General features: G+C 43.5%; 1 protein-coding gene across 3 annotated transcripts in view; it reads right to left on the bottom strand.

Annotated features, from left to right (window-relative positions):
- The window catches only part of LOC141133571 (uncharacterized), a 97,346-nt gene that overhangs the window by 22,215 nt on the left and 61,991 nt on the right, over positions 1-13,140 (bottom strand). For all 3 annotated transcript variants that reach the window (XM_073623036.1, XM_073623037.1, XM_073623035.1), the window contains one exon: positions 6,553-6,580. In XM_073623036.1, the coding sequence (XP_073479137.1) occupies positions 6,553-6,580 (28 nt within the window). The remainder of the gene's footprint in view (positions 1-6,552; positions 6,581-13,140) is intronic.

Here is a 13,140-nt window from a genome sequence, read left to right as displayed (position 1 = left end):
ATCAGATTAGGTAACAGAAGTAACGTTCTGTCGGAGCCATCTTGGTACACCCCGCACTCGTCCGCAGTAAGCCTACAGTCAGAAGGCGGCAAGCGGACATCTTTTTACACCCACCGAAGTCTTGCATTTCACGCTTCTTTTTACCAGTTATATAGTGAAATACAGTATTTAGAAAATCTTGATGCTGGATTTTAAAATCATTGGCAAGCCTGCTGATCTGACAGGTTTGCTAATCTGACAGAACACAGCTGATTTTAAAATTCAACATCAAACCAGTTTGATGGATTTCAAAACACACTCTGAGCTGGCCTCTCAGCTGTCGGCTAAATGCCAGCTTCTATCTCTCCACAGTGACTCACCTGTTGATGATGTTCTGCTCGTCAGTCCTGCTTACTTAGTGCCGGTTCACACTGGGACGACTTGTCAGGCGACTTAGCCACCTGACAAGTAGCGTCCCGTTCTGTACAATAGAACCCTTCTAATCGGAGCAACGCAAGTCGCTCCGACTTAGAAAAAGGTTCCTGTACTACTTCGGGGGCGACTTGAGGCGACTTGCATTGACTTCTATACAGAAGTCATTTTGCAAGTCGCCGCTCCTGTCATGTCCTGGGTCGCCTGAGGCAGTTGCGCTGCAAGTCGTGCTGCCTCAGTGTGAACCGACACTTAAGCCATCCAGCCCAGATGATCTCTGCCTTCGCCTTCATCACAGAGCGGTATACATACTGCTCCTTCACCACTCCAAAGATGCTGCTAGCAGGACTTTTTTTACCGTTCTGCCAGCGCACCGCTCCAGTGTGAAAGCCCTCGGGGCTTTCACATTGGAGACAACGCAGCGGCTCTTTCAGGGCGCTTTGCAAGCGCTATTTTTAGCGCTGTAGCACCTGCAAAGTGCCCCAGTGTGAAAGGGGTCTAATATCACTTAGAGGATACATTCTTGTGGGTATTACCATACGAGGTGGCATCAAAATGTTTAGAGACTAGCTCTCTTTACAATAAAGTACTTTATTTATCTACCTTTACACACTATCACCTTCAAAATAGTCCCCTTGCACAGCAATACAGCGCTCCCAGCGATCCTGCCACTTCTGGAATTTGTCCTGGAAGTCTTCTTTTCAAAGCACCTTATGCGTTTCGCCCTGGATCTCCACAATGATGTGTGAAGCGTGAAGTGGGATCACGTATTGCCCACAATAAACTTTTTGATACCACCTCATAGTAGGACTGCCGTGTCCTTTAAAGAAGCTGTGATATTGGAGAACGAGGACAACAATCACAGCACATGTTGGTGAACCAAAGTCTACAGGTTTGTGTCATAGCGCATCATTATCCTTCAATGGTTGATATATTATCCTCCATGGATGGGTTGGACTTGGATATTTGTCCTCTTTGATGGAGACCATTGGAGTATATAGACCAGGGTGTCTCAACCAGGGTCCCATGGAACCCTGGGATTCCTCCAGAGGTTTCTAGGGGTTCCTTGAGTGATGAGCAATTTCTTCCTCTCAGATAAGTTCCCACTGACACCATTTATCTGTTTAGCTGTTTGTAAGGGGATAATTATTCCCACTGACCACAAGTGTAAGGAGTATTCCTCCCACTTACTATCAAACGAATGTATCTTGAGTTGTAGATATACAGTATCTCACACAAGTGAGTACACCCCTCACATTTTTGTAAATATTTTATTCTATCTTTTCATGTGACAGCACTGAAGAAATGACACTTTGCTACAATGTAAAGTAGTGAGTGTACAGCTTGTATAACAGTGTACATTTGCTGTCCCCTCAAAATAACTCAACACACAGCCATTAATGTCTAAACCGCTGGCAACAAAAGTGAGTACACCCCTAAGTGAAAATGTCCAATTTGGGCCCAAAGTGTCAATATTTTGTGTGGCCACCATTATTTCCCAGCACTGTCTTTACCCTCTTGGGCATTCACAGGTTCACAGTTTGCCACTGGAGTCCTCTTTCACTCCTCCATGAGGACATCACGGAGCTGGTGGATGTTAGAGACCTTGCCCTCCTCCACCTTCCGTTTGAGGATGCCCCACAGATGCTCAATAGGGTTTAGGGCTGGAGACATGCTTAGCCAGTCCATCACCTTTACCCTCAGCTTCTTTAGCAAGGCAGTGGTCGTCTTGGAGGTGTGTTTGGGGTCGTTTTCATGTTGGAATACTGCCCTGCGGCCCAGTCTCCAAAGGGAGGGGATCATGCTCTGCTTCAGTATATCACAGTACATGTTGGCATTCATGGTTCCCTCAATGAACTGTAGCTCCCAGTGCCGGCAGCACTCACGCAGCCCCAGACCATGACACTCCCACCACTATACTTGACTGTAGGCAAGACACACTTGTCTTTGTACTCTTCACTGGTTGCCGCCACACACGCTTGACACCATCTGAACCAAATAAGTTTATCTTGGTCTCATCAGACCACAGGACATGGTTCCCGTAATCCATGTCCTTAGTCTGCTTGTCTTCAGAAAACTGTTTGCGGGCTTTCTGTGCATCATCTTTAGAAGAGACTTCCTTCTGGGATGACAGCCATGCAGACAATTTGATGCAGTGTGCGGCGTTATGGTCTGAGCACTGACAGGCTGACCCCAACCCTTCAGCCTCTGCAGCAATGCTGGCAGCAGTCATACGTCTATTTCCCAAAGACAACCTCTGGATATGATGCTGAGCACGTGCACTCAACTTCTTTGGTCGACCATGGTGAGGCCTGTTCTGAGTGGAACCTGTCCTGTTAAACCGCTGTATGGTCTTAGCCACCGTGCCGCAGCTCAGTTTCAGGGTCTTGGCAATTTTCTTATAGCCTAGGCCATCTTTATGTAGAGCAACTATTCTTTTTACAGATCCTCAGAGAGTTCTTTGCCATGAGGTGCCATGTGAACTTCCAGTGACCAGTATGAGAGAGTGAGAGCGATAACACCGAATTTAACAAACCTGCTCCCCATTCACACCTGAGACCTTGTAACACTAATGAGTCACATGACACCGGGGAGGAAAAATGGCTAATTGGCCCGATTTGGACATTTTCACTTAGGGGTGTACTCACTTTTGTTGCCAGTGGTTTAGACATTAATGGTTGTGTGTTGAGTTATTTTGAGGGGACAGCAAATTTACACTGTTATACAAGCTGTACACTCACTACTTTACATTGTAGCAAAGTGTCATTTCTTCAGTGTTGAAAAGATATAATAAATATTTACAAAAATGTGAGGGATGTACTCACTTGTGTGAGATACTGTACAGTATTAACTTTTAGCAGGGGTTCCCTGAGCCTGAAAAGTTTTTGTCAAGGGTTCCTCTATGTTGGGAAGGTTGAAAAAGGCTGATATACACCATTCAGATATGTCAGTAGGTAAGATCATTGATGTAGTGTCCTCTGTGTACATAAACCTCAGTATGGAGTTGTGAACAATGGGCCCACCATCCCAGATTACATATTAGGAGTTATGGACTTTCATTTGTAATAGAGGAACCTTCCATTCCTTACAGCACTGTCATATCCTTTATATATGATGACTATTAATTGTCCTCTGAAGGGGGGGATAGGCGATTTTTCACATGGTACGTTCTTTAGCATAATAAATGTGTGGGCAGTGAGAAGCAGCTTTTAGATGTTTTTTATATACAATTACAACATATTCACTAATCACGGTTCTGCTAGACACATTTTTTTATGTACATTGATTGAATCTTGAGTACCAAGGACTCTGAATTATTATATTATTTTATTACTAAGATTTTAGAAAGGTGCCAAATGGCACCGGAGGGGGGGAAACAAATGAGCGGAAGTTCCACTTTTGGGTGGAACTCCACTTTAACCACTTGCTGACCAGCTCACCCAGATATATTGCGGCAGGTCGGCTCTCCTGCAGGAACCGACATACCTGTACGGGGCATAGCAGGTGCATGCTCCGCCACGGAAGCGCGCCCGCAGGTCTCGCGGATTCGGTGAAGAGAGGCAGAACTGGGAACTGCCTATCTAAACAAGGGGATTCCCCGTTCTGCCAGATGACATGACAGAGGTCTTCTGTCCCCAGTGATCGGAGCAGTGATCTCTGTCATGTTCCAGTAAGCCCATCCTCCCTACAGTTAGAACACACCCAGGGAACACACTTAACCCCTTGATCGCCCCCTAGTGTCAACCCCTTTCCCTGCCAGTGTCATTTTTACATTGATCAGGGCATTGTTATAGCACTGATCAATGTAATAATGTCGCTGGTCCCCGAAAAGTGTCATTTGGGGTCAGATTTGTCCGCCGTAATTTCGCAGTCCCACTAAAAATCACAGATCATTACCAGTAAAAACAATAAAAAATAAAAAAAAGTCCCTAAATCTATCCCGTAGTTTGTAGACGCAATAACTTTTGCACAAACCAATCAATATACGCCTATTGCAATTTTTTTTTTTTTTTTACCAAAAATATGTAGAAGAATATATATTGGCCTAAACCGATTGATAAATTTGTTTTTTTTTATATTTTTTTGGGATATGTATTTTAGCAGAAAGTAAAAAATATATATATATTTTTTTTTTTTAAATTGTCTGTCTATAGCACAAAAATTAAAAACCGCAGAGGTGATCAAATACCACCAAAAGAAAGCTCTATTTGTGGGTAAAAAAGGACGTCAATTTTGTTTGGGTACAGTGTTGCACGACCGCGCAATTGTCAGTTAAAGCCTGGTCGTTAAGGGGGCAAATCCTTCCGGGGCTGAAGTGGTTAAGCTATTTTCTCTCCAGGTCGAGCGATCTTCATAGAATAATTCAGGAACAATACTGCATTGTGGCCGCTAGATGGATCTGACGATCATAGTAGATAAGTATTTATTTGTGTTGCTCATCAGCTCCACCCAGTGGCCATATTACAGTATTTTGCCGATTCACTCTATTCTTTCTTTTTTTGACCTGGAAAGAGAATAGCCTAATAACATTTGATTTTGCCTCCATTCACACATGCAGTTTCACAGGATGAAGAGCAATGCAATTTTTCTCTAACTACAACCCTAAAGTGTTTGCATTAGTTTCAACTATGTATTTAGCTGTTTGCCTGGCCTGCATTCTGGTTTAAAATGGCCCTCCTGGTAATTTGGATATATATATATATATATATATATATATATATATATATAGATAGAGAGAGAGAGAGAGAGAGAGAGAGAGAGAGAGAGAGAGAGAGAGAGAGAGAGAGAGAGAGATAGAGATATATATATATATCTCTATCTCTCTATCTCTTGTGTGGCCCCCAGGGCCACAAACATATACCGTATTTATCTGTGCTGCCTCGGAGGGGAAAGGGAGGGGGTGGGACGAGCGTCCACAGATTACATACAGGAGAATCTCCTGTTTTCTTGGCGGCCTCTTTAATACAAAGTCCCGCCTCCTATAATAGACAGAACAGTCGTCCAATGGCGGCCCAGGAGACGGGACTTCCTATTACAGACACCACCAATTAAACAGGAGATTCTCCTGTATGTAATCTGACGGCGCTCGTCCCGCCCCCCTCCCTGTCCTCTCCGAGGCAGCGCAGATATATATATATCCAAATTACCAGGGGGGCCAGTTTAAACCGGAATGCGGGCCACAATTGGACATGCCTGCACTAGGCAAATGCATGCCAACCCAATGCAAATATTGCTATTTATTAGCACTGCCCACACCAAAGATGTCCATGGAGGTCAGCCAGGGCAGCAACATCCAATCAGGCAGCTTCTCCCCTGATGACACCTACGAAGGCTTTAGAGGAACCTGAGTTCCTCCCTTGTCCTCTACCCTCTCGGAACTGAGGCTTCCAAACAGCGCCACCCTTGCAGGGAGGTCAAACTACACATGTTCCCCCTGCGGCTTGCAGAAGTTTCCTCCAAAGACATACTTCTAGTTTAATTGGCTCCTGTCTAAATCAGCCTTAGTTTGTAAGGTAGGGACCTTAAATTGTAAGCTGCTTGAGAGAAGAGTCCTATGTGTATGTAAAGTGCAACAAAAGTCCTCGGTGCTATTTAAAGTGGTTGTAAACCCTTTACACTCACTTTTCACTACAGGTAAGTCTATAATAAGGTAGCTACCGTGGATATCTCCTAAACCTGCCCAGTTTAGGAGATATCCCCTGTATCAGCATGAGCCGACATTATCTGCCCATGTGCACTGAAGCAACGGCTCGTTGCTGACGTGCCGTTACCGCGCGCCTGAGTGACGTCATCACGGCTCCGGCCAATCACAGCCCCGGAGCCCACGATACCCGGAAATAACTCAGGAAGAGATGTCGCCGGGTAGAGCAGTGTGCCGGGACCGCTAAAACAGCTTCGATCTAAGGTGAGTATTACATAATGAGCTAGTATGTTATGCATACTAGCTCATTATGCCTTTGTTTTGCAGTTTGTTTGTTTTTTTGTGGGTTTACAAGCACTTTACAAACCTGTAAAAAAAAATGTAGAACTCTAAATATTGCTCTCGTTAGAACGTACAGAGATTCTTGTTACTCAAGAAAAAGTGACCGGCATCAGGGACAGGAAACTCTATAATAATCTCTAATCATTCCATTCTCCTACCTTTATCCTTTAATATCACTTCTTCCACCTGAAAAAAAAAAAAAAAGAAATTGATTAAAAAAAAAAAGTAATTTTGGTCATGTTTTATTTTTATTTTTTTTTCCATGTTTCTGTTTTGTGCTTTTATGTACTGTACTGTTATATCCTGTATAATAATAATAATTTCTTTGAAGTCTCCCTCATCTATCTTATCTTATCTATCGTGTTATCTAACAGAAGCTGAGGACCCAGGACCCTGGGTAGACTCCTGTAGTCTGGGGAAACCACAGGCTTCTTGCAGTATACCTTTCTATACTTTCAATAATGAAATGTTTCTCTCTTTGATAGAACAGCTCTTATGGTCCTCCAAAATTGGGATTTCTTTGTATAGAAGATGGTGGAGGGATAAACCCTCCTGCCGGTCTCTTCTGTTCCTCAGGGACTCCATAGGTGAATTACTATATACTGAGTTTTCATGTGCGATTCGTTTCATTACAAATCAAAATTCAGGTGAAATTTTTGTTAGTCGGATGTTTTCGAAACTGCAAATCACAATAGAAACCAGGGATTTTTTTCAGTGGGAACGCGGGGGAACGCAGTTCCGGCACCTCCAGCACAGAATGTATGTAATGGCGAGGGGTACTATAGTATGCTGGAGGGATTACTGATGCTGGCTGCTGGGAGATCTATGGTTGCTGGGGGGGCGGGGGGATCTATTGTTGTGGGGGGTCTAGTGTTGCTGGGGAGGTTTACTGTTGCTGGTGGAGGATCTATTGTTGTGGGAGGGGGTTACTTGTTGCTGGAAGGGATCTACTGTTGAGGGAGGGTTTGTTGCTGGCGGTTGGAAGATCTATTATTGCTAGTGGAGGTCTATTGTTGCTGAGGGTATATTATTGAATGGAGGTTGTCTATTGATGTTGGCTGCAGGGGATCTATGTTATTGCTTTTCTTGTTATCTGTATCAAATTCTATACAAATTACTTTGTTCTGTATTCTCTAGAAGGGGGGGTACTGGGAGGTGGGTAGGGTGTGGAACCCAACGTCAGTGCTCAGAGGTGTGTAGGGGGCGGAGACAAGGGGTGATTCGAAAGGAGGAAGTTCCTGCACCTATTCCCTGAGAAAAAAAGCCCCGATAGAAACTAATTTCAACAAATCCGAAATAAATTATAACGAAACACTGAATCATTCGCATTCATTTGTTTCATTCGGATGACTTGATGCGATAGTTTGGGCCATTTGTTAACCACTTGCCGACCGCCGCACGCCGATATACGTCGGCACAATGGCAGCGGTGGGCAAATGGGCGTACCCGTACGTCCCCTTTAACTGGCAGGGCTAGCGGGCACGCGCCCGCCGCGTACAGCGTGACCGTTCCCACGGGACCCGCTGACTTGATGTCTGAGGGTGTTTTCCGGCGATCATGTCACGGAGCCGCAGAACGGGGAGATGCCTATGTCAACAAGACATTTTCCCGTTCTGCCTAGTGACAATTTTTATAGCATTGATCGCTGTATAAATGACAATGGTCCCAAAATAGTGTCAAAAGAGTCCGATGTGTCCGCCATAATGTCAGAGTCCCGATAAAAATCGCCGTCATTACTAATAAAAAAAAAAAAATTATATTAAAAATGCCATAAATCTATCCTCTATTTTGTAGACGCTATAACTTTTGAGCAAACCAATCAATATACGCTTATTGCGATTTTTTTTTTTTTACCAAAAATATGTAGAAGAATACATATCGGCCTTAACTGAGGAAAACATTCTTTTTTTATATAATTTTTGGAGGATATTTACTATAGCAAAAAGTAAAAAAATATTCCTTTTTTTTTTCAAAATCGTCGCTCTTTTTTTGTTTATAGCGCACAAAAAAAAAAATGCAGAGGCGATCAAATACCACCAAAAGAAAGCTCTATTTGTGGGGGAAAATAAGGACGTCAATTTTGTTTGGGTGCCACGTCGCACGACCGCGCAATTGTCAATTAAAGCGATGCAGTGCCGAATCGCAAAAAGTGCTCTGGTCAGGAAGGGGGTAAAATCTTCCGGGGTTGAAGCGGTTAATGTTTGAAGCATCCCATATAACGTAACGACATAATGAATGAATTGAACTGAAGCGGATCCATTTCGTTTTTATTTTGCGATAACATTTTTTTTATCATTTTAAACAATGCACTACATGTAGAATGGAAACATATTGAAATAATGCACAGATGGCAGTGGAAATGTTTTTTTTTTGTTTTTTTTGTTATGGGATTAAGTTCATTTTCATGGCAAAGCGGGACTTTGCAATTAATCTGATCGCTCTTCATAACAGTCTGGAGTATATGAAAATTGCCATCATAAAAACAGAGGCAGCGGACTTTGTGAAAATGAATATTTGTGTCATTCTCAAATCTTCTGACCACGGCTGTATGTACAGATTGGTTTTGTATATTCGTTGTCATGAATTGATTTGTATTTTGGAACAACATTGGTTATATTCATTTTAACGTATTAATTTATTATTTCTGGAGATTACTTATCCACTCTGTTTGGGTTGGATGGATGTGGATCCATCAGAATCGCAGAATCATAACAAAACGAATGGAACAAAATTAATTTCAGATTCATTCGTTATGTTCTGACTCCGAGATTCTGATGGATCCACCTCCATCTAACCAAAACACAGTAAGTAGGAATCATCATCTGATTTCACTTTATACCAGTGGCGGTGCGTCCATAAGGGCGCACAGGGCACCGCCCCCTCTCTCCAGCCACCCCTCTCTCTGTAGAATGGATAGATTCATGCATTGCATGAATCTATCCATGGCCGCTGTAGACACCACCCATTCTGGCAACCGGCCCCTTAGCGGACGCCGGGCACCTAAATTACAGTGGCGGGGGGGGGTGTTTTTGATGCACCTGATTAGAGCCATAGGCTCTAATAGGCTTAAAAAAAGGTGAACTGCGAGCACAAAGCATTGCGCTTGCAGTTCACCTAGGTGGATTAGCAAAGCAAATGAATATGCTTTGCTAACCCAAAGCAAATGAACACAGGTTACATATTATGGGCACACAGGCTGCATATGATGGGCACAGAGGCTACAGATGATGGGTCACAGAGGCTACATATGATGGGTCACAGAGGCTGCATATGATGGGCACAGTGGCTGCATTTGATGGGGCAGAGTGGCTGCATTTGATGGGGCAGAGTGGCTGCATTTTATGGGGCACAGTGGCTGCATTTTTTGGGGCACATTGGCTGCATTTTATGGGGCACAGTGGCTACATCTGATGGCAAAGTGACTGCATTTTATGGGGCACAGTGGCTTAATTTTATGGGGCACAGTGGCTGCAATTGATGGGTTTTTTTTTCAGAAGTTTTCAGTTTGTTTGCGCCCCCCCCCCCCCCCAAAAAAAAAATTGGAGCACCTGCTGCCACTGCTTTATACCTAACTGTATTTATTTCAATATGTTTGCATTTCATACATAGTGCATTTTATTATAGTAATGAAAAATGTAATGCAACATAAAAACTAAATGGATTTGAATCAGTTTGGATCATTATGTTGTTATGGCTAAGCACTCTGTGTAGTGTGAAACGCGTAAGCTTTGTTCCAATCTGCTGTGACCTGTATTTTGGATGACACTTTATTGAATAAAGGCATTGCTGCTAGGCCAGAGATTGGGTCTATTCCGGGGGCATCTGGCTGCCAGGCTGTGTGAGGGCCTATCCAGAAGTAAGAGGGCAGGGCAGGGTTGGGACTGCGGCTTGTAGTCCAACCAAAAGTGACAGTTCTGCTGGCCAGAGAACCTGTTGTGGTTGAAGGTGGAAGGAAAGCTGTCGCCACGAAGGGGCCAATCGCCTTTACCAGGGACCACAGTGAGTAACAAGCAAGTACCGGAACCATATTCTCACCAAAGGGCACGGTGGATAATTGGGAAACTTCAGGCGGTGATCAAGTCAGGGACCCAATCAGCGAAGGAAACACTTGCAGAGCAGCCTTGTGTGTCAAGCCAGGGACCAAGCCAGTTAGCAGGGGTGAAGCTTGAGGAGTATGTGGATTGCCAAGCTAAGGACCCAGCAGAGAAGCGGGGGTGACGCTTGAGGGGATACCACCGCAAATTTTGGAGGAGCTCAAGGGATTCATAGTCAGTGAATCAGAGGGTCTAGTGAGAGACCAGGAGCTCAGTATTGAAGAACTACAAGGAGCAGTTGTAGCTGAAAGAACTGATACATTTGAGTTAGGAACTGTTAAAGGACTGTTACCATAGGAATTCCTGCACGAGTGGCACCTTGCTAGGGCCTTTCCCTGTACGGCTGTTCTTCTATTGAAGTCTCTGAGTCTGTGAATTGAGTTTGCAACTATCTAAGGGTGTCCTGGCCCTAACCCTCTTTCCCCTAAAATATTTAAAAAAGGACTGTCAAATAAAATAAAACCTCTTTTACATCCAAGAAGTGTCTAGCGCCCAATGACTTTCACCATCTTTGCACCCACTATGCCTCACAACCCACCACATGTTGAAGGATGTCAGCTATCTTTGGCCTTGGAAGTTCTCATGAAACCAGAAGGGGTAAAAGACCTTGCTACATATACATGGATCGAAATTCAGATGGTTCAGGAGGGACCGACTGACCTTCGATCCATGTGTAGCTACTGTGGTTGAACAGGAGTTGATTTACTGAACAACTTCAACTTCTGTTCAATTACCACAATGGTATATTTCCACTCGATCAGTGCCTCAGGCAATAGGCTGCAGCGCTGATCTGTGTATTTTGAGAGTGGGGGGTCTCCCCGCTGTCAGAATACAATGATACAGTGGGGAGAGTTCTTGCATCCACATCAAATGGCAAACCTGCTGATTAAACCCCCCCAAAAAACTGACCCATGTATGGCCACCTTTTAAGGAACTACATCCATAATATCACATGGTGTGGTATAAGAGAGTTAGCAGGTTGCACATGGAAAGAGTTTGTGGAATGGGAATTTGCTTAAAAAAGGTTAGCCACTCTGCTGGGGTTGTTGTAGTATAATGACATAGTGAACAAAGAGAATTAAAGGGGGAGGAAGGGAATTAGGGGGAAGATGGGGTAAAACCACAAGGGGTGTTGTAATCAAGAAAATGGGTAAGGGAAGACAGGGGTGAGAGAAGAGGAGCTATAGGTATGGACATTATCAAGAGACAAAGGGGAGTATCTGCAAACTAGGCAATAACTACCAGGAGAATGGTCACCCAGAACAGAAAACATAACAGGGTAATTATCAGTTGATGGCAAAAAGATTGAGATAAATGAGTTGGACCATTTCTAATTGTCAACTGGTTGGACCTAAATCATATATGGATGATGGTGTGAAAGGGGTTCCATGAAAAAACTTCAGCTTCCTATGGAGACAAGAGAGAAGAAGTTAAACGCTTTGTTTCAGGAGAACCATCACTTCTGTTGGACTCTCGTGAGGTTGGCCTGGGTGGTGACTTGTGAAGATGAAAGCCATCCAGGTGATATAAGTACAATTTTTCATATTGGGGGAGGAGTCAGAATATGAAAGTCCATCATAAAGCTATATAGTGGCATTGCAAAATTTGAAGAGCAGGTTTAATCTCCCGGCATTTAGCGATAGTAGAAGGGGCCAGATCTGCAAATATTTGGTACTCAAAGCCTTGGAAGGTAAGTGTGGGTTTGTCTCATACTGTTTGAAGTATGCTCCCTTTGATGTGGAAATAGAGGAACTTCACAATGACATCCCTCAGTGGATCTGATGTGGGTTTCTTGATAAGTGTCCAATGGATGTGCTCAAACTCCAGCTGTTTTTTTTTTTTTTTGATCAGAAAATTTTTATTAAACAAAAAATTGCGATGCATACAAAAGTTGTCAATAATACAGTTTCAGTTACACTACAAGTAGGTAGAGAAAATATTGTAGTGGCCTGTAACAATAACTGAGACCACATCAATAAAAACGATAAAAGTAGAACAAAGGTCAGAATGACTGTACAAGCAAATACAGACCAAAATTTGCATATTAACACGTGGTGTTTTTACCACATGCACACTTTATCGGGTATATCAAGTCAACGCAATGGAAGTTCTTTGATAACCCTGTACAATATGAAGAAATTGTACCGCTGGATCAACACACTAAATCCTGTTTCCCGCATACCTTTAGACCTGTAGGAGCTGGTTGAGGATCAATTGGGTGGGAACCAGGTCTGGAGTATCCATCCAGTTTTGCCATATAGAGTAAAATTTGTGTAGGGCATTCCTATGCTGATATGTTAGCTTCTCCCTTATTAATATGGAATTTCCTTGTTCTAGCCAGATTTGTTTGGTGGGAATACGAGGAGACATCCAGAAACTAGGAATTTGTTTGTGGGCAAGGAACAAGAGTCTGGTCATATGATATAAGTCGGAGGAGGATACGATTCCTCATCTATCGCACTCAGCAAGCAGATTACAGGATCTACCGGGACAATAGTCACATCTACTGTGGATATAGTATCCGTAACTTATTTCCAGGCAGTGCCAGAACATATAAATCAGATCACATCAATCATGTTCCCACTTTGGACAAATACTCCAGGTTTTTAATGGGGATGGTAGGAGTCAGTGTCTCGATATGTGCTGCAACTG

This window comes from Aquarana catesbeiana, linkage group LG03 (assembly GCF_042186555.1).
Source record: "Aquarana catesbeiana isolate 2022-GZ linkage group LG03, ASM4218655v1, whole genome shotgun sequence".
NCBI lineage: Eukaryota > Metazoa > Chordata > Amphibia > Anura > Ranidae > Aquarana > Aquarana catesbeiana.
Note: the sequence above shows the minus strand (reverse complement) of the source record. Positions and strands in the feature narration are given on the sequence as shown.